The 23417-nt window shown below is 34.0% G+C and overlaps 1 protein-coding gene across 1 annotated transcript in view; it reads left to right on the top strand.

The window, feature by feature from the left end:
* The window catches only part of NDUFS4 (NADH:ubiquinone oxidoreductase subunit S4), a 113931-nt gene that overhangs the window by 51397 nt on the left and 39117 nt on the right, over positions 1 to 23417 (top strand). Inside the window, exon 2 of the mRNA XM_005694716.2 lies at positions 6291 to 6369. Coding sequence (XP_005694773.1) covers positions 6291 to 6369 — 79 coding nt within the window. The remainder of the gene's footprint in view (positions 1 to 6290; positions 6370 to 23417) is intronic.

Raw genomic sequence — 23417 nt, 5'->3', positions numbered from 1 at the left:
TTTCCCTCATGAGAATCATCTAACTTTATAAAAATTCTGTTAGAAGTTTCATAATTATTATATTTAATTTGTAGATTAATAACTGACATCTTTATGGTAAACTAGCTTTCATTGTTTACAAGACATGCCAAAAGTACAGCAACTCAATTCCTTTCTTTAAGGCATTCCAAACCAGTAAAGTTTTTGCTTAATAACCCATATAGCTCAATGATTTGGCCTTTATAAATATGAACTTTTCATATATTTCTGGTATTTTATAATATTATTACTATCATCACCACAACATTTATATTTCTTATCCCCTTTGTTAAACTCATATATATTTATTTTGATATCCTGTTGGTATAGACTTAAGCATATTTCTTTCTCCTTTATGATTTCTATTATGCCCTTCAGGTTCTTTGTTACTGCCCTCCAAAATTACTCTTGCTCACATTCTCCTCCTCATACTCTTCAGTTCCATTCCAAAGTTTGGTATGTGAGCATAATTACTCTTATCCCTCTTACACAGATCTTTTATTAGTCCGTTGGATGAGTCTCAAAGAATTAGTTTAAGGTTTTAGCTTGGGTTGTACCCCCTGGCACAACAGCTGTTAGTTCCTGCTACAAGTTCTACCTGGCTCAGAAAAGCATAAGATATCTACTAGCAGGGTATTATAATTTTTACTTGATCAGTTGAACATTTTAAGATGATATTAATTGCTTAGGTGAAGATTGGACATTATTGGAATAAATTTAAACTAGAATTAAATAATTTATTTGTGCATATATTATAAATTATATTCTCTGTTGTTTCCACTGAATTTAGCCAAGTCTTTTGTAGATCTTTGCCTTTCCTTTTACTCTGCATATTTTCCCAGAATATTAAATGATCTCTTGACCTCTGGTGTTTATTTTTCCTGTTAATAATTAGGTCTTTCTTGCTTCTGTCAGGTGAGTGCAGTATGATGAAGACAGTTTAAATTTTCTCTGTAAGCTTGCTTAGGTGCTCAGTCATGTCTGACTCTGCGACCCTTTGTTGCCCACCAGGCTCCTCTGTCCTTGGGAATTTTCAGGCAAAAAGATTGCCTTTTAAAACAAACTAGAACTATGATCTGTTCCACTTAATAGAATAACATAGACTCATCATTAGAAAAAAAAATAGAGCAACCAGTCTTCATGTTATAAATATACAAAAATGAAATTGAGATGCAGAGAGGTTAAATGATTTGTTCATAGACACAACAATAAGTAGGAAAATCAGTTAGAAATAATATCTTATAATATCCATTTCCAGGATACCTCATTTTCTTTCAGGAAATTTATACAAAAAACTAAATAGAATTGATCGTATACTTAATAATAATTGATAACATCACAGCTCTCATGGTTTATCCTTTGAGCTCAGAATTTAGATTGACACTTAAGAAACTTAGAAATGTAAACAGGTCAGTTAACAAAAGGCTTCCCTGGTGGCTCAGAGGATAAAGCGTCTGCCTGCAATGCAGGAGACTGGGGTTCCATCCCTGGGTCGGGAAGATCCCTTGGAGAAGGAAATGGCAACCCACTCCAGTATTCTTGCCTGGAGAATCCCATGGACAGAGGAGCCCGGTGGACTACCGGGGTCACAAAGAGTTGGACATGACTGAGTGACTTCACACATACACAGTTAACAAAAGAAATGGATAGATAGCAAGGCAAGTTCATGGAGCAAATTAAATTTCCAAGTTTCTCAAAAATAAGTACAATAGCAAAATAAAATTCCCATTTATTTACTAATCATTGCATATTAGTTATTTCTACATGTATACTTAACTTCCTAGTGTTATGATACGTGGTCAACTAAAATATGATTATTAATATTTAACAGTTTTTGCTTTTTGATTTTGCTAATAATGCTGCTATGAATATTTGTGTACAAGTATCTATTTGAGTCTTTGTTTTCAATTATTTTGTGGATGTACCCATAAGTGGAATTGCTGGACCATATGTTAATTCTGAGTTTCATTTTTTTAGAAACTGCCATGCTGTTTTCCACAGCAACTGCATTTTACATTCTTACTAGCAGTGCACAAGAGTTCTTATTTCTCCATATTCTACCAATACTTATTATTACTTTTTTGGTAACTATCCTCATGAGTATGAGGGTTTCCCTGGTGACAACTCTAGGTTCAATCCTTTGGTTGGGAAGATCCTCTGGAGAAGGTAATGGCAACCCACTCTGGTGTTCTTGTCTTGTGAATTCAGTGGGCATTGAAACCTGGCAGGCTACAGTCCATGGGGTTGCAAAGAATTGCTTGCCACTGAGCGACTAATATTTTCACTAATGGTTATGACCTGTTAGAGTGCGTGAAGAAACTATGGACTGAGGTTCATAATATTGTACAGGAAGTGGTGATCAAAACCATCTCCAAGAAAAAGAAATGCAAAAAGGCAAAATGGTTGTCTGAGGAGGCCTTACAAATAGCTGAGAAAAGAAGAGAAGCAAAATGCAAACGAGAAAGCGAAAGATACACCCATTTGAAGGCAGAGTTCCAAGGAATATCAAGTAGAGATAAGAAAGCCTTCTTACGTGAACAGTGCAAAGAAATAGAGAAAGCAATAGAATGGGAAAGACTAGAGATCTCTTCAAGAAAATTAGAGATCCCAAGGAAACATTTCATGCAAAGATGGGCACAATAAAGGACAGGAACGGTATAGACCTAACAGAAGCAGAGGATATTAAGAAGAGGTGGCAAGAACACACAGAAGAACTATACAAAAAAGATTTTAATGACTTTGGATAACTACAGTGGTGTGATCACTCACCTAGAGCCAGACACCCTGGAGTGTAAAGTTAAGTGGGCCTTAGGAAGCATCATTACAAAGAAAGCTAGTGGAAGTGATGGAATTCCAGCTGAGCTATTTCAAATCTTGAAAGTTGATGCTGTTAAAGTGATGCATTCAGTATGCCAGCAAATTTGGAAAACTCAGCAGTGGCCACAGAACTGGCAAAGGTCAGTTTTCATTCCAATCCCAAAGAAAGGCAATGCCAAAGAATGCTCAAACTGCCGCACAACTGCACTCATTTCACATGCCAGCAAGGTAATGCTCAAAGTCCTTCAAACTAGGCTTCAACAGTACATAAACTGAGACCTTCCAAGTATATAAGCTGGAATTAAAAAAGGCAGAGGAACCAGAGATCAAATTTCCAATATCTGTTGGATCATAGAAAAAGCAAGAAAGTTCCAGAAAAATGTCTACTTCTGCTTCATTGGCTATGCTAAAGCCATTGATTGTGTGGATCACAACAAACTGGAAAATTCTTAAAGAGAGAGGAATACCAAACCATCTTACCTGCCTCCTGAGAAACCTGTTATGCAGATCAAGAAGCAACAGTTAGAACTGGACATGGAATAGCAAACTGGTTCAAAATTGGGAAAGTGAAGTGGCTCAGTTGTGTCCAACTCTTTGCAACCCCATGGACTGTATCCTTCCAGGCTCCTCCATCCATGGGATTTTCCAGGCAAGAATACTGGAGTGGGTTGCCATTTACTTCTCCAGAGAATCTTCCTGACCCAGGGATTGAACCTGGGTCTCCCACACTGCAGGCAGATTCTTTGCTGTCTGAGCCACCAGGGAAGCCCGATACATCAAGGCTGTATATTGTCACCCTGCTTATTTAACTTATATGCAGAGTACATCATGTGAAATGCTGGGCTGAAGGAAGCACAATCTGGAATCAAGATTGCCAGGAGAAATATCAATAACCTCAGATATGCAGATGACACCACCCTAATGGCAGAAAGTGAAGAGGAGCTAAGGATCTTCTTGATGAAGATGAAAGAGGAGAGTGGAAAAAGCTAGCTTAAAATTCAACATTCAAAAAATAAAGATTTTGGCATCCAGTTCTATCACTGCATGGCAAATAGATGGGAAACAATGGAAATAGTGACAGACTTTGTTTTCTTGGGCTTCAAAATCACTGCACACAATAACTATAGCCATGAAATTAAAAGACACTTGCTCCTTGAAAGAAAAACTATGACAAAACCTAGATAGTGTATTAAAAAGCAGAGACATCACTTTGCCAAGAAAAGTCTGTCTAGTCAAAGTTATGGTTTTTCCAGTAGTCATGTAAAGATGTGAGAGTTGGATCATAAGGAAGGCTGAGCGTTAAAGAAGTGATGCTTTCAAACTGTGGTGTTGGAGAAGACTCTTGAGAGTCACTTGGACTGCAAGGAGATCAAACCAGTTAATCCTAAAGAAAATCCACTCTGAATATTCATTTGAAGGACTGATGCTGAAGTTGAAGCCCTAGTATTTTGGCCACCTGGCACAAAGTTTCAACTCACTGGAAAAGGCACTGATGCTAGGAACGATTGAAAGCAGGAGGAGATGGGGTCAACAGAAGATGAGTTGGTTGGATGGGATCACCAACTCAATGGACATGAGTTTGAGCAAATGTGGGAGATAGTGGACAGGGAAGCCTTGCATGCTGCAGTCCATAGAGTCACAGAGTCAGACACGACTTAGCGACTAAACAACGTATCCTTAAAGTATATATACTTTAGAAGTTTTTAAAAATTTATTTTGTGTTTTGACTAATTTACAATAAGATTTTATCATACAACTTAAAATTCTTTAAATCAGTCAAATCTACTGCACAGTTTAAAATTGCACAGTTCATGGATTATAGTTTTAATCTGTCCAATTTGTACTATTTTGGCCTAATACTTCTGTTCATTAGAGGAATTATATAGTTTCATTTCCTTGTAATATAGCTACATTTTCTAATACTTCTAATATTTCAGGTTTTCCTGAGTACCCTTTTCATTGCCTTTTTTTTTTCTTGCATTATATGGATTTGGTTAAAAGTATTCAAAATGTGGTTATTGATCTTAGTGATTTCCAGAGTAAATAGATTTCAGAGGTGCTTAATTATACTCTGTTATATATTCTTTTTTCTGGATATATTTCTGAGCAGGGTATTTACATTGGTAATGAATGGTATTAATTTGGGAAAATAATGAACCTTTTTTAGAAAATATGTTCATGAAATAAAACCCTTTGTATTATTAGTCATGTTTATGTTGTTAGTAAGTAGATTTTTTTTCATAAAACCATGTATCTATTGAAAATTAAACATTGGCATGAAGTTTTGCATCAATTATTGGTGGTTATGTTGTATCTTAAAAGAGTTGGACATGACCTAGTGGCTGAACAGCAACATCAAAATTATGATGGTGATTATATTACATTAAGTGAAAGAATTGAATTTGAATACTGTATATTCAGCTGGCTTGAGTCAATTGTATATATTAATTTACTTTCAAAAAAGAAATCTACATAGGATGGCTTAATATTTTGCAAAATTTAAAAAAGCTAAATTGTCACAATCATTGATGGCTATTACATTCATTGGTATAAACTACAATGTGTACATGAAATTTAGAAATCTGTTAGTAGTAGTAGTGTTAGTCGCTCAGTCGTGTCCAACTCTTTCTGATCGCATGAACTGTAGCCCACCAGGCTCCTCCGTCCATAGAATTTTCCAGGCAAGAATACTAGAGTGGGCTGCTATTTCCTCCTCCAGAGGATCTTCCCGACCCATGGATGGAATACGCATCTCTATATCTCCTGCATTGGTAGACAGGCTCGTTACCACTAGCACCAGGCTTCTTTGGGTTGAGGGTGAGACGTACTAATGTAAAAGAGTTAGATTCTGTCCTGATTTTTTGCTGGCTTAATGTTTCTATTTTAACTATTCAGACTTTCTTCAATTCTGTGAATGGGATCCATGATTAAAACAATAATATTAAATGATCATATAAATCATTCCTATTTAAACTACTTTTGATTTGAAATTAGAGCAAAGAAACTTTTTGTTAATCTTGTGTTAATTGTACAGCCTTTTCTTTATTCCACTAAGAATTTGATTGAGATATTTGTTTCTTTCTGATGGCATCCTTTAGGAATTGGCCTTCCAGAAGGGTTGATATAGCTCTGCATTTTTCCTCCTCATAATGACAAACTAGCCAGTGTACATTTATAGAGAGCAGAACAGTTCTTGTTACTGGGGGCCTTCTATGACTGAGAGCCTATAGACCGCCATAAAGTGCAGCCTTTTGTGAACTGTCTAGTGAGACTCTGCCAAAATCTCAGCAGACAGAACTAATTGTGGAGAAAAAGGATTTTTTGTGCCCTCTTTCTTTCTGTTCTTTTTGTTTTATAAGACTGATACTGTTAAAGTAGCTGGTTTATGTAAGATTTGTCTGCCTCTCTTTTCTCGTTGCATGGATCATTTTTTAACTTAAAGTCTCGCACTGCAGGTCGTTGAGCACTTCCACATGGAGGCTGGCACAGGACCAAACTCGAGACACGCAGCTCATAACAGTTGATGAAAAATTGGTAAGAATTTTCTGCTATACACTGCTAGGATTCTGCCTTCAGGGTTATTTTTGTACAACAGATTTTTCAGTATGGTGGTCAGGGTTCTTCTAGGATAGTGATTTCTTGACTGTATATAAATTTTAAGATAAAAAGATAATTTGTGTTAAGCATTTTACACAAATATTGTCATACACAAACATCAAATTAAAATTACAAAAGGCTTCCATTTTTGTGATGTTTATAAGTAGACACCAGAATTTTTTTTTTGGTTTTGTAATGAATATACTATTCGTGATTTTCTCAGTTAAACTGTAAGACACACTAGTACCATCTAAAATTAAGTATATTGGGTTTTTCTGGAACCAATGATTGTTACTGTTACTGTGCGTATATATGTGTGTATATACTCATACACATCCTATTTCTGCATCATGTATGAGTGATTACAACTACCAACAAATGAATAATGTTCTTCTGTTGATCTGTAGCAGATTGAATTTTGGTACTCACATAAAATTTTTCTGTTACTTCAGATGCAACTTGTTATTATGTTTCTGTCGTACAACAGTATACATTTTGTAAAAAGTTTCTAAGACGTCTAGTAAAAACATGCAATTGTATAGACATACTTTTCATTCTATATTTGGTTTACAATGATCAGATATATGGGTATGTTTCTTCGCTACTCTCCTTCCGATTATACATTCTTTTGCAACTTCATTTTGAACCTGTAAACATAATTTAAATAATAGGTCATATTTAAGTTTCTATTTGCACCTTAAAGATATAAACAGATAAAAAATAAATAGAGAAGTAAATGGACAGTTTGGAAGTCTGCTTATGCTTAAGACTGGTTGGTTTTGTCTTTAAATTCTCTCTTAGATCTCTGTACTGACCTTGCCATCATTCTAGTTAAGGCTGGATTGCTGTGGTGTTTCTTAATTGATCTCCATAGATACTTTAATCTTCTTCTAATTCATTTTCCACAGGATGACCAGAATAGCCTTTTTAAAATGCTGGTTGTATCATCCTCTTGTCTAAAATCCTTTGGTGTTTCTTACTGACCTGAGAGTAAACATTAAAATCCTATCATGGCCTTTGAAGTCTTTTGTGATTTAACTCCTACATTTCTAAGTTTATCTTGTATCTCTGTCTTTTATATAACTGTGCTTCAGCCTCACCAAGCCTGGCCCTTGCTGTTCTTTACTGCTTTAGGGCATTGAGATTTCAGTTAATTATGCCTAGCTGCTTTTTACCAATTCACTAGCCCTTCATTCAAGTACCATCTACCTATTCATCAAATGTTAATCAAATATCACTTGCTGGGAATTCTCTGATGGTCCAGTAGTAAAGACATCAAGCTTCCACTGCAGGGGAGCCCTGGGTTCCATCCATAGTTTGGAGAACTAAGATCTTGCACACTGTGAGGCGTAGCAAAAAAACAAACAAAAACTCCCTAAATATCATTTGCTTAGTCAAGTATGAAAGCAGTGAGGCAGATATGTGTGTGAGAGGAAGAGGATTTACACATGCCACGTGTTCATAAATTAATGAGGATACTATTATTTTACTTTTTCCATTGACTATCTCTTTTAAGCCTCAAGAGATTACTCTCTCATTCCGGTATTATGAGGTTTACTGTCTACAGTAAAGTTTCAAATTTTAGAGTTTGTCAGTAGCGTTTCTTACTAGTTCACAAAATGAGTAAGTCCAACAACAATCCATTGCTCTAAAAAGGTGCTGTGAATCATACCAGAGATATACAAACTGCTTTGAGTTTTGTGTTTTTAATGATATTCCCTAAAGTCAGTTGTAAGAGTTTCGTTCTTCTTTTTAGATTTTCCCCAGCTTTGTTATCTTTTTCTTAAAGTATAGTGGTCAATATATTAGTATGATATTCCAGTTGAAATGAGTTGAAGTCTTATGTATAATTATTCATAGTTCTTGAATTGATACTTAACATGGAAAACTAAAATCCAGAGGTAATTTTCAAACCAAAGTTTTACCCATTCATTTAGGTTTATATTAAAATGGAAGTGTTAAGTAATCGAATAGGTAATACAATGCCAGTAGGGGTTTTATGTCTTCTTGTTCCTACACACTATTGAGTGGCAAACATGATAAGTGGCAAAATGATAAGACTAGGGTCTGAAGAGTACCTCCAGAAATACTGAGCAGTTGAGGTTGATTATGTTTGCATTTTGAACAAAAATGATTCTAAAAATATATATCATTAGTGATAAAAAAATATTTCAAAATGTGAAGTAAATCCTCATGAGTGTCTTAAAAGATGTAGAAACAGCATTTTAATGTCACTGATACATAAGGTAAACCCATTTATTAACTTAATATACCATTTTTATTACTCAACACTACTATTGTATTTGTATCTGAAATTAGATAGAAGCTAGAATCTTAATTCGGAGGAGGCAATGGCAACCCACTCCAGTACTCTTGCCTGGAAAATCCCATGGACGGAGGAACCTGGTGGGCTGTAGTCAGTCCATGGGGTCGCTAAGAGTCGGATACGACTGAGCAACTTCAGTTTCACTTTTCACTTTCATGCATTGGAGAAGGAAATGGCAACCCACTCCAGTGTTCTTGCCTGGAGAATCCCAGGGATGGGGGAGTCTTGTGGGCTGCCATCTATGAGGTCGCACAGAGTTGGACACGACTGAAGCGACTTAGCAGCAGCAGCAGCAGAATCTTAATTGGAAGGTAAGGGAAATAGCCATTATTATGATTTCTATTGAATATTGTTACATAATATATTTTTAAAATTAATGTAGGTGATGCTGTCTAAAGCCCAGTGATTAAGCATACAAACTAAACTTAGTTGGGGATCAATTTCAGTGGTTATTCTACTTTTAGAAAATGGATCTTAGGAATTTAAAACCAAAGGATAACTTCAGATGTTACCTAGTTTTGTTACTGCATCAGGTTTTTTTTCATCTAAAAAATTATTTAACCTCATATTCAAGAGAAATTTTATGTGAGAATTCAATTAATAATAAACGATGAAAGCTGAACTGTTAGAGGGTGAGGATTAAGTGCATGAGGGAAGAAGACCTGTCTTTCCTCAAGACATCCCCCTCTGGGGACTTCATAGAGGGAGAGTTGGAAAGGTAATTTGGACAGAACAGCTGATTCTCATTTCTTTTGATGCTGCTCTTTATGTTACTGATCAGTCATAATTATTAGAAGGCTTTTTCTTATTGAGAAAAACAGTCTTTAAATCAAGATAGAATAATTGTATATTGAAATGCAGGGGGAAAAAAAACCATTCATGCCTGTGCCATACTTAAAAATTAACTCAAAGCCCTAGATGTAAACTCATAGTCCAAAATGTAAAACTGAAAATTGTTAAACTTTTAGAACAAAATGTAGGAGAAAATCTTGGTAACTTTGGATTGGATAAATATTTTTTAGCTATAACACTGGAGCATAATTCATTTTTTTAAAAAAAAAATCAGACTTCCCTCACAAATAAAATTTTCAAAGAAATTTGAAAGACATTGTTAAAAGAATGGAAATACAAGCCATAGTTTGGGAGAAAATATTTACAAAACACGTTTCTGATAAAGGAATTGTATCCAGAAAATAAAAACCACTTTAAATAATAAGATATTAACTCAAAAACAAGCAGGCAGTACCCAGAAGATGTTGAGATGGGATATAAACACATGAAAAGATGCTTAACATCATAGTGATTTTAGAATTGCATATTAAAACTACAGTGAGATACCACTAGACACTTATTTGAATGGCTTAAAAAAATTGACCATACCAGGGCTTCCCTGGTGGTACAGTGGGTAAGAATCTGCCTGCCAGTGCCAGGGACATGGGCTTGGGCCCTGGTTTGGGAAGATTGTACATGTCCCGGAGCAACTAAGCTGGCGCACCACTACTGAGCCCGCTGTTCTAGAACCCGTACGCTGCAATTACCGAAGCCCGTGTGCCTAGAAGTTGTGCTTTGTGACTAGAGAAAGCCCACGCGTTGCAAGGAAGACCTGGCACAACCAAAAATAAAATAAATAAGTTATTAAAAAAAAAATACTAACCATACCAAATGCTAGTGAGGATACAGAGCTGCTAGAACTCTTACAGGAGGAATCCAGAATGGTACAACTATTAGCTGTTTTGGAAAATAGTGTGGCAGTTTCTTATAAAGTGAAACGTGTTTTTACCATATAATCCTGTAGTTTCACTTCTAAATATTTATCCAAGTGAAATGAAATCTATGTTTATACAAAATCCTGCATGTAAATGTTTTTAATAGCTTTATTAATAATTCCAAAAACAGGAAACAACTTGTCAGTCGATTTATACACACTGATTAGGAACCACCATGGATGAACCTCAAGTGCTTTATGCTGATAAGCCAGACCCAAAGACTTTGTACATCCTGTGTGATTTCATTTATTTGGCATTTGACATTTTAGAATAGGCAAAACTCTCAGGACAGAAAAACTGATCAGTGGTTTTCAGGGTTGGATGTAGGAGGAGGAGTTAACTATAAAGGGCATTAGAAAATTTTAGGGGGTGATCAGACTGTTCTGTAGTTTGACTCTGGTGTTCATTTTTTTGAGTCAGAACCAAGGTTGGATTTTACTGTTCATAAATTATTAATCAAATTTTTAAAACAGAAAAGATTATTTCCAAATTTGGTGCTAAGATACTTTTTTAAAAAAAAAACTTTATTTTTTTGGCTGTGCTGTGTCTTTGCTGCTGCACAGGCTTCTCTCTAGTTGCAGTGAGCGGGGGCTACTCTAGTTCCCTAGGGCACGTGGGCTTCAGTACTGTTGACGTTCCTGGTTCCTATGCTGTAGAGCACAGCTTCAATAGTTGTGGTCCACAGGCTTAGTTGCTCTGAGGCATGTGGGGTCCTCTGGGACCAGGCATCAAACTAGTGTCTCCTGCATTGGTAGGCAGTTTTGACCACTGAGCCACTAAGGAAGCCCCAAGCTACTTCTTTATAAATAATATCCAGTGGTTCAAGAGCTGGCCTGATAGTATACGGGGCTTGCCATTTTCTACAGGATCACCTTCTGTATATTTGAAAACAGTTCTTTGGTCCGAAATCAACGGTTCTCAAACAATACTGGCTGGGGCTGAGGGAGCATGACTTTTGTAGAAGGCCTACAAAGTCAAACTATTTTCATAATTATACAAAGACTTAATTTGCCCTTTCACTGTGTTGACATGGACACTTGTTATAAAAACAACTGTGGCAAAACTGTTAGCACCTTAGCGTAAGTCAAGGCAGTGGCCCTGTGTATCCTTTCTTTGTACCCTTCACTTCCTTGCATTTGAGCCTTTAAAAAAAGGAAAAAAGCTAGTTTCACTTAATATCTTTGATGAAGCAGTGAAAATTATTAGTTTTTTAAAAAAATCTCAATGTGCATATACTTTTTAAAATGTTCTATGTAGCAGAACAGAAGTATGCATAAAACTCTTCTGCATACAGAAGGACAGCTGTCTCAAGGAAAAGCACTTGTATGACTGAGTTGGTGTTGCAAACTGAATCTAGTCCTTTCTTTCATGGAAGAACTTTTACGTGAAAAAACAGACAACAGGCAAATTATGATTGTTCTGTTTTTGGTACATGGTAGCCAAGCCATTTTTTAAAAAATAAACTTGTGATTTCCAGAAAGTGTTTTCTGTGATAAACTTTATTTCAAGTGAAAATGAGAATTTTTGTAGAACTTAGTCGCTGATCTGAATGAGCTTGACAGCTTCCCCATACTTGAAGACTATTTTAATGGGATTGGTAGTGAAATTAATGAATGTGACTTTTAAAATATTGTGTAATGAAATATTTTAACATTTGGAAGATCTTCATACTTGTGTGAACCACTGTTTTCCATTAACGTATGTTATAAAATCATGAATGGATATCAAAGTGCAAGAGCAAACAATAGATTTAATGTGAGAATGAGAATATTAAGTTATTGCTCCCTTTTCTAATTACATATCTGTGTAATCAATTCTCTTCACATATTATAAGCAAAACAACTTGGCCAGTTTGAATGTAAGAACAGAAGTCAGAATGTCTTCTATAAAACTAGACATTAGAGATTTTCAAAAGTGCTGCTCTTCTCAATTTTTTAGTTTTTGAAAATGTATTTTTATGATATTGTTAGTATATAATCATTTTATTATTATTTTACGCTAAGTCTATATCTAAGTTTTTCTCCAATTTAATTTCTTGCATGATAAAATACCTATAGATATATGAGATTTTGTAAAATCTCATAGGAGTCCCAATCATATTTGAGAGTGTAAAGGAATCCTAAAGACCAAAATCTTAGAGAATTATTCTCCTAAGTCTTCTCTTTCCTGGCTTATATATCCCCAGGGCTTTGATTCATTTTATGAGTTTCAGTTAATTCATCATCTTGATTACCTTCTAGTTTGACTGAATTTGTTTTAAAACATTATTGCCAGGATTTCTCATGATGCTCCAGATGTATGGTGCAGGATAAGGTGGGATTATTACCTCTGTTCCTTCTAATCTTAGCTGTCTAGTAAGGCAACTAAAAATTAGGTCCTCATACTTCTTCCTTATGTGGATTTCATGGAGAGGTAGAACCTCAGACACTTTTTTATTTGTACTGTCCTGTTTCATTTCTTTCATCTTAGGTATATGCTGCTTATTATTTAAAACTGTTACTAGATTAGCTCAAAGGGCATGTCACCAAGTAAATTTCTTTTTTTTACTGTTACTTCTGACAGGCTGAATTTAATGTGTGTAACAAGTAAAAAAAAAAATTGAAGGAATTTTTATAGTGTTTTGTGGACATCAATACCATACAAAGAAAAATTGTTTTATTCTGGGCATCAGTTGTATATTGATAACTTGTATCCTGTCCTTTTCTTTTTTAAGGTATAGAATGTAGAGGGGTAAAGTCCACTTGGCATTTTCTAGTGTAATGAATTCTTTTCTGTCATTTTAGAACTATACACAATGTTGACATTGTTAGAAAACAGATCTCCAGAGAATAAAGTTGTAGTCATTCCTGGATTACTGCTAATAATGAATTTTATATTCTGCACATGGCAAATTTTTAATCATTCTTAAAATCTCTGTTGTGTATAAACTGCTAACTATCCTTTTCATTTACTCTTGCAACTAATAAAATGTTAAATATTAAAAGAGTAGATGACAGTGTCTTAAAATAATCTTGTTGATATATGTAGAAGCACAGTGTTTAAAAAGAAAAAACTTTTTGGGGTTGTACCATTATTATTTCCAAATATGTCCTACAGATAATAAGGAAAGCTTACAAATGATTGTTTGCTAGGCCCTTGTGCCTCTGTTGCAGGAATTGCTGTACCATGGAGGTTGGGTGAAGAATGTCTTTGTCTTTGTGCTTTATTAAGAGAGTAACTTTTTTTCTTCATGCCACCCCACCCCAATCTCCTTTCAGTACATTTGATGAATACCCAAGTCCAGTGAACACATTGTCTTTTTATATTCACTTGTATTATACAAAGGAGAGAAGTTAAATTTTCAGTACTCTTTGAAGATTTTGAGTAAAGGCTCCCCACAAAACAAAGCATAAAAATTAGACCTGCATAGGTGTATTTTTTATTTGCTTTTTAAGCATTTGTATTAAGTATTTTTTAAAATACTGATTCCTTGTTTTCCACAATTACCTATTTAAGTGTCACCTGTTATAGTTAATATTTTACACAAAAGATAAAAAAAGACTGTGATAAAATACAAGAATTATTTCAGTTTATTCATAAAAATAATGTGAAACAAGTCTCAATGGTTTGACATTAGCATATTACCTCCATAAAATTATTATATGCCATCTTTCATTCCTTCATTTACTTATTTAATATATACTTACTGAGCCCTCAAGTGTGCCAGGCACTAGCCTTCAGTGTTTATATTGATACTTTCAGCGGTTTGTTTTCATTTAGGTACTTATTTTGTCTAAAAACTATTAAGCACCACTTGTTTTATATCTTATAAAGGTGTTATACTTAGTAACACATGCATTCTCAACATACATGCATGTAAGAAGGGAACCTTTCTCTTTTGCAATCTGTGAATCTCAAATCTGTGGCTTGGGTTGTGAACGATAGCTTTAATTTCTAAGTTTTTTTTGAAAAATTACTTGATAGTATATAGTATTAATCTAAAATCCTAATATTTTGGACATTTTAAGTAGTCTGTGTTAATATCTTGATTTAAAAGTTAGGTGTGTGTGTAAAATAGTCAGTAATTTGAATGTTGCCTATTTGTGTTTTACTGTTTGCCAATTACTTCCAAATAGCAATAACACAGTAATTAAAGCTTTGTGACTTGTTGATACTTACAATAAGTAATTGCTATTTGATTAAGCACATGTTATTAACACATTTAGCCAACAGGGTGATAATATTGCTAATTTAGAATGTCTGCAAGCAACAAGTTATTTAATAGAAATTTATTGTCACTTATTATTAATAGGTTTTAAATTTCTTCCTTGCTTGAATTTGCTCTAACAACTTTATAAAAATGAATGATTTTTGCAAGTCTTCAAAATAAAATCGTATTTGCAACACCTGTATTTTATGCTATTTTTGCCTCCCACAATACTAAAAGTTTATAGATGAAAACTTTTTGTAAGTCTGCAAACTTGAATTAAAAATTGGTCATTATGAGGTGACCTGCACAAAAAGATAAACCTAAGTTAAAGGCTTGCATTTGCTTTGACTGCTTGCTTTTTTTTTTTTTTTTTTTTTAAGGGGTCAGTTTTCTTTTGGTGAGATTACTTTCTTTTGGTGTATGGCTGCGCTATCTCTGCTAGATTATTAGGAGTAGTGTCTGCAATTGGGGTTATACAGCCTTCTAGCATCTCAAGTGTCTGTTTTGTCTGGACTTTGCTCATGCAGCATTCTTGTGCAAAAATTTCAAGGCTTTAGTCTGGAGCACTGGGTCAAAGGATATGTCTCTTTGAAGGGTAGACAGGAGTTTTTTATGTTTTATTCACTAAGTAGTATTTCATTTTACATCAAAGAATAGCAGCCTTTGAGAACCTTTCATGGTGGCAGTTTAGCATGAAAGTTTTTTTCTTAAAGACTCACTAAATATGGAATAATATTTTTTACTTTGCAGTTGCTTATTTATATTCTTATATTTGTATGAGACTATTAAAAAGAGAGAAGTGTTGACTAAATGTACATGTTAGGTTGCAGTATAGTTTTAGGTAGTTTTAAGTTTTAGAAACGGCAGTTTTTTTTTTTTAACTATGTATTATTGCTCCCTGTTGATTTTACATTACCCATAAACTACTGAAAAAAATTGGTGAGTAGCTGTTAAAATTGTATAAAATTGTAGCAATACGATTGCTTAAAATTATAAAGAAGTAATGACTGATAATTTTGGTAGTGTAAATTTTATACTGAAATGGCTGTTCTTTAATTGGCCTTTTTTCAAGTACTTGGTGGGGGCAGGGTACAGGAGGCAGTGTGTTGATTTTGGAAAACAAAAAATCCAAGTAATGAAAAATGTTAAGACTTAGTATAGCTAGAAATAAATGTTCTTCTTTCTATACTTTTGGTATAGGTTAATCAGTAAATGTTTTATGTACCAGTAGCATTAATCACATAGTGATTGCTTATGTTTAGAAGATCATTCAATTGCATATAATATTCCTATTATATGATGTAATATACCTCAGCATATGAATTAATATTAACATAGCTTATTTTATGTTTATGGAAAAAACATGCTCTTAAGTTACTGAATTCTATTCAATTAATAGCATTAATTTATTATTTAAATAGAAATATTTCTCCTCTTATTAATGACATGTCATTTGTTTTAACACAACTTCAGTTAATCTTACGTATAACACTGATTAAAACAAGTCAAATCAATTTTCATATAGTTGTTTTAAATAAAAGTGATAAATATAGAGCAGCATGTTCTAAAATATACTCCCAATTTAAATTATTTTCACATACAGTCAAACTATATAAAAACTTATACTAAATACAGAGAAAATGAATGTTATAATAGTTTTAATACACAGACAAGAACTATTTAAACTTAAAATAGAGAATGATCTTTATTAAAATTGTTTAAGGAACAAAAGGTCTTTCCTCTACAGTATTCAGCCATCTCTATTTGTGATTCTTCAGCAATTAAAGCAGATTTATTTTCCTCTTTGTTCCTACTTGCAGTACTTGAACAATGCTAGAGAATTGAACTGACTGGAATGTTTTATCTTTCAAAAGCTTTAAAGTTCTATGTACCAATTAGCAAAATACAGTAAAGGTTTAAACTGTTAATAGCCACAACATCTTTAATGCATAGATCTGTAGTATGTTAGCGCTGTATAACAGTTCTTCATTGTATGTCTCTTTTAAGGAGAGTAACTGTGTCAGTTCTTTTCTTGCTTTACTACCTGCTGTGTATGGAAATTGTGTCTAGTACTTGACACTTGCTTTCAAGAATTTAAAATTCTTGCATGTTATTATGTAGGCACTTTGGCTCTCAATAAAGTAGAATTGATAATATTTTATTTGTTTGGATTTTATATCAGGTTTTTTGGTCATATTTTAGAGATTATTTCAGGTCATATTTTAGAGATTTATCTATAAAAATACATTATCTTTTTAATGAAATCAAAGCACATAAGCTGTATATTATCTCCTTGGAAATTGGTTGTCTAACTTTGTTTAACTGAATATAATTATAAACTAATCATAAAGGTTTATATCAGTATGTAGATATATAATGCTTCATTTTATACTGTATTTGAATGTAGGTGGGATTTTGTTGTTGTTTCTTTGGTAGTAGAAAGAGGATAATTTTGTTTTTAGAGTTATAAGGCTTTTTTGATTGGCCAGCTTGTCAGATAATTTCAAAAATTAATTCTAGATACCCACATTAAACTTGTTAAAAGCCTCATGTCCATCATCTGATAGTAAGTTCTTAATGAAGGTAGGGGTGAGAGGAAGTGAAGAAAACAGTAACATCTTTTGGTGACAATATATAGAAAGAAAATTGACCATTTTTCATCATGTATTTCTGGGAGTAGAGTTGGAATAAAGGAAAGAACAATGCAGACCTCAGAATTTGAGACTAGCAATCATCCAATCTGTTTCTGGGTTCAGGCTTTCTGATCTTATTTGACTTAGTCTGTGCTCTGATTTTATTCTTCAGGATAAGCTTGCCACTTGCAAGCTTACAAGTATCACTTACATTATACAAGATAAGGAGGCTTAAAACATAGGGTAGTGATATGGAAGCTTTGCTGCTTGCAGTGTACTATGTGTTCATAAAACTCTTTCTCTTTATAGGGCATACTTTTCAAGATATGTGTGAATAGGCATTTTGTTCAGTTCCTGTTAAATGTTTTATTTGTTTCAACTTTGAATTTATTGCATATTATTTGGTGAAGGTCTTTTTTAAAAAAATTGTAATGCTTCCAATAAAATAGGTATTAAAAATGATCTTGGCTTTCTCTAAGCAATATATAGGACACAAATAAACTGAAATGTTGGGCTGAGAATGCTAATTTAAATTCAAGAGCTGAGGATTCAATTAGTGTACTGATTTGCATCTGTTATTTACAGTGACTACTGAATATGTATTGTTAGTTAAAATTTATCAATTAAAAGACATTTAAGCATAGTTCACTAGTGAGAAATTTACATCCAAAAAATTAAAATAAAGTTCCTGTTTTAATAAGCTTTATAATATATTAAACATTCACATGGTGACTGGAGCCGCACGTGCCTAGACTGAGGACTAAATCTCTCTGGCTAGGAGTTTTCGACTACAACAATCTGTAACTACAATAGTCTGTAACTGTTTGTAAAGATTCTGCAAGGAATTTTTATTAAGCTCATATTTTATTTATAATATAAAAACTGTATTGTACTTTTCCATTTGTTTATTCAGTTATTTGAGCACCCACTATGTACCATATTCTTGGCCCTGGGGATATACCAATAAATAAAGAACAGCATTGTTGCCCTTAGAGCTTATATTTTCATGTGTAAGCATATGGCAACTTTATTTCTAAATGATTAAGATACTTTCATAGAATAATGAATGTTAGAGAAAAAAATCAAGCAAGGTGATAGGCTAGAGAATAGCTGGGGGTTTGGGTAAAATAGGTGTTATTAATAGGGCAATCAAAGAAAGACACTTTGAGAAGATATGAAATATGAACTAAGGTTTGAATGAAGATATGAAATATGAACTAAGGTTTGAATGATGAAGGAGCCAGCTGCGTGAGAAGCCAAGGTAACAGTGTGCCAGGTAGAGGAACAAGGTAATGCCGTAAAGTGTAGCTGGTGACAGTAGTCAAAGAAGAGAAGAAAAGCTGTGACATGGTGAGTAAGAGGGAGAGTGATATAAAGCAAGGTCAGACAGATAGGAAGGGGGTGGGTTAGGTAAGATTTTAGGTCCATGGTAACAAGTTTAAATTTTACCCTAATTTTAATGGGAAACCATTATAGGGTTTTAAGTAGGAAAGTGATTTGATCTGATTTACTTCTCAAAAAAGCTTGAGAATTACTTAGCTAATTATGGTTAAAGGTCATTCAAAGAAGTTCAAAGGAAGTGATCTGTTTGTTGGCATTTTTGTTAACTCATATGCCTTTTTTTGACATTCCATGAAATTTAAATAGTTTTCATCAAGTTTTCTACATGTGATTGAATTTTTAACAACTATTTCTTTAAAGGACCCCATTTTTAAAAAATCTTTGTTTTTAGATTTAACATATGGTGTAACAATTCACTGATTCTTCTATTAAAGTATCTTCTAAATTTGAAATTGCTTTCTTAATAAAGATCTTATTGGGACCTGGAATAACAAATTCATCTTCCCTGAATTTTCTACTCTCTATACTCTCTATACTGGCCCTCCTATACTGATCCTGCTCCACCCCCAAATCAACCCCCCCCCCCCGCCCCCGCCCCAGGCCCGGGGTGGGGGGGGTGAACAGGGGAAAATAGTGGAGATTTGTCCTCAGGGTAAAAGAAGGTAAGGCTGTCTTGAGGTGCTGTCCACCAGGTAGGTGCTGACAAAGCCCCAGATCCCAGATATGTTTGTATTGCCCAATGTTTGTATGTCTTTTTTCCCTCTGTCTTTGTGACTCTTCCTCTTTTGCTGACTGTGTAGCTGATAGTCATCTCTCTATCTTTTTGGCTACTTGTGTTTTCTCTTACCTCCTTTCAGTTTCCCTTTTCAAATGGCTGGTTATTTCTTTCTCCTCTGCTCTTTCCGCCCTGTCTCTGTCTGGTTTTGACTCTCTGGCCAATTCGTTGGCTAACGTTGTTCATTTCTTTTTTTCATTCTTCTGTGTCTCTTCTATCCTCTTTATTGTTCTGCCTGTCTTCACACTTTTGTTCCTTTTGCCGTTTTTCTTCAATCTTTGCCTCTTTTTTCCTCTTTTTTCAAAATGATAGGAGAGCTACGTCAGATCCATAGAGGAGAGACAAAGATGGCACCACTCTTTAATTACTTTTCCCCTCTCATTGTCTTATTTCCCCCTTTGGGAATATATGGGACTTGAAGACATTTACAAACTGTAAGAAGAACTATCGTAACTTGTACATTGTATTACTTGAAATTTTCAACCTGATGAGACGCTTGTGATACTAGAAAGACCATGAGCGTATTTATAGATACAGCATTAGGGCTTTAAATCCCTTCTTTTAGTTGTGTGACCTTGAGCATGTTATTTAACCTCTGTGAGTATCCTCTTAAAATGGAAACACTTTTTAGAGTTGTTTTGAAAGTTAATTTAGAATACCCACATTAAACAACGAGAATACAATATCTTGTTTATTTCATCTTTCAAGAAAAATCCTCTTCCCCTGCCCCATTGCACTTTTTTCCTATGTAGAGTTGTTAATCTGAAAAGAAAATCAGATGGGTATTATAACCCTAGAATCTGAGTTAATTGAGACTGCCGTTCTTAGTCAATTTGCTACTCAGATATTGAGTTCCTTGGGGATCTTGGAGCAAAATATTGATTCTCAGTTACCATGGTCTTATATCTGTGGAGTATATTCATTTGTGTATGTCAAATGAGTATTCAGTGACTTTCTCATGTAACGCCTCTTCTTACAGCCTATGGCACTTTACTAAATAATCTGTGATATTACTGCCTTTCTTTACATAGTTTCTGCCAGTCAGTTGTGTAGATATATTGCTATATAATTGTCATTCTCATGATAAATTTCTTTAGTCATTTATAACCTGTTTTTCATGGTGTGAATTTTAAACTATTACTCTGAAGAAGTTTTTGAAGGGCTTATTCATGTTATTAAACTTAATATTTGGTCATTAAACTGTATGTAACTTAAAAAAATTTGTTTTATTTAATAGTAAAACATATACATTGTAGAAACATTAACTTGGAAATATTAAATCACCTTTAATGTCATAGTCTTGGTAAATTTACTTCTTTTTTGTATGAATATTTAAAAACAGCAACATCCAACATACTTATATACAACACAAATTATGTTTTGTAGTTTGATGTCCCTTTTTTTTTTCTTTACTTTATTTGCATTATGTTGTGACTATCTTTAAAATTATTCAAAAGAATGATTGTAAATTGATATATAACCTCCCATTATATGGCTACCCCATAATAATATATTTTGTTATTTTTGTGTTGTGTTTATTTTGTGTTATTTTTGTGACATGTTTTGTATATAATGCAGGTTGTTTACAGTTTTTTGCAGTTATATACAATGCTAGAATGAACATCTGTATTCCTAAGGATAATGTTTGATAAAAGTGCTGGTTGCTCAGTCGTGTCCAGCTGTTGGTGACCCTGTGGTCTGTAGCACTTGAGGCACCCCCATTCGTGGAATTCTCCAAGCAAGAATACTGAAGTGGGTAGCCGTTCCTTTCCCCAGAGGATCTTCTTGGCCCAGGAACTGAACCCGGGTCTCCTGCGTTGCAGGCAGATTCTTTACCATCTCAGCCACCAGGGAAGCCCAGTCTTTTTGATAACGTTTCAATTTTAGGATTGATTCTTAGAAGTGGGATTACTAACTTAAAGGGCTTATTTATTGTAAATATTTTAATTTTTTGATACCTAAACATGATTAATAACCTTTTTGAGAGGTTTTTCTTTCTTTTACTTTTTTACTTTAACTATATAATTTTAGAGATATGGCTCTTCATGCCCTGTATTTTTTCTAGTATACATTATCCAGTTCTAAAGATGCCTTTCAGACTGACACATAGGGTGTTACATGTTCTGTCTAATGGGTAAATACTGTACATCTAAAAATTAGAAAACAATAAAAATACAGAGTAGTTAAATAATGTAGCATTGAATTAGAAAGTACTTCAAAACTTAGTATATCCTGAGGACCAGCATTATGAACTTAGCTATCATTGTACTATCAAGTTGTGTGTGTGTATGTTGATATAGTTACATCATAAATAAATGTAAAATATTAGGCCACTGCATAGCAATTAGTACTACTATTGCTATTCCTATTCTTTTATAATGCATTGTAACAGAGTTTGTTATATAAAGAATGTATCTGAGTGATAGTCTCCACATCTTATGTGTCAGTTTGTATTCTTTACTCCAAAGCCTTTCCAGAACAATGCAAGGTGAGCATCCACTAATATATCTATAGTACTTATCTTCACTGTTTATTGGTGAACTACATTATTTTTAATTTCTAATTTAATTTTATTGTAATCAACAACACAGTATTATGATTTCAGTTTTGAAATTTTCCTAGACTTTTTTATGGCTCAGAATATGGTATATTTTGATTAGTGTTTCATGTACATTTGGAAAGAATGTGCATTTTTTCTTTTGGGGTTTGGTGATCTATAAATTTCAAATAAGTTTTTGGTTGGTTAATAGCATTGTTCAGGTTTTCTTTATCCTTATTGCTGTTTTTGTCTGTCTTCTGTCAGTTACTGAGAGAGAAGTGTTAACATCTCAAAAAATAATTTGTTTCTTCTGTTGGATCACTTTTTTGCTTCAGTTATTTTGAAACTCTACTTTTAGATGCATAGACATTGATTGAAGAGTCTTACATGTTCATGATGAATTGATGTTTTTATCCTTATGAAACATCTCTCTTTATCCTGGTGCTAATCCTTGTTCTGAAGTCTACTTTGATGGTATTAATATAGCTTCCGTTTTCTTATTCTTAGTTTTAAATGGTGCCTCTTATTCTACCTTTTACTTTTAACCTATTTGTGAGCTTACATTTAAAGTTTGTACCTTGCACATATATTTTGCTCTTGCTTTATTTTATGTAGTTTGACAGTCTCTGCCTTTTAATTTCCATTTGATTCGTTTTCTCCTCCTCCTTACCTTTCTCATTTTCATTTTGGATTGAGTACATTTTTGGAAGCTCATTTTTTCTTCTCTATGTCTTAGTTCTACCTCCTTTTTTTAGTGGTTGCTTTATGGATTACAACATGCATTCTTAACTTTGTACAGTCTACTGTGAACTGTTAGGTTGATGCAAATGTAATTGTGGTTCAGACAATTTTAAATCATTATAACAAAGGTCAAACACATCTTTATTAATCAAAGTAGGAACTATTACAATCAACACATTTTTGCCAACGAGAAATAAGTTTGTTTATTCCTGTAGCGTAAAAATCCAAGCTTTAGGATTCAGTGAACTCTTGGAAAGCTTTTTCTGCCTCCTGCTGGTTGGAGAAGCATTTACCTTACAAAAAGTTGTCGAGATGCTTGAAGAGGTGGTAGTTGGCTGGCGAGAGGTCAGGTGAATATGGTAGACGAGGCAAAACTTCATAGCCCAATTTGTTCAACTTTTGAAGCTTTGGTTGTGCAGCATTGACAGGTGTTGTCAGGGAGAAGAATTGGGTCCTTTCTGTTGACCAGTCTTGGCTGCAGGCATTGCAGTTTTGGGTGCATCTCATCAGTTTGCCAAGAATACTTCTCAGATGTATTGGTTTCACTGGGGTTCAGAAAGCTGTAGAGGATCAGACAGGCAACAGACCACCAAACAGTGACCATGACCTTTTTTCACACAAGGTTGGCTTTGGGAACTCCTTTGGAACTTCTTGATCTACCCACTGAGCTGGTTT

This window comes from Capra hircus, chromosome 20, assembly GCF_001704415.2.
Source record: "Capra hircus breed San Clemente chromosome 20, ASM170441v1, whole genome shotgun sequence".
Taxonomy (NCBI): Eukaryota; Metazoa; Chordata; class Mammalia; order Artiodactyla; family Bovidae; genus Capra; species Capra hircus.
This window is presented reverse-complemented; position numbering and strand designations above follow the sequence as displayed.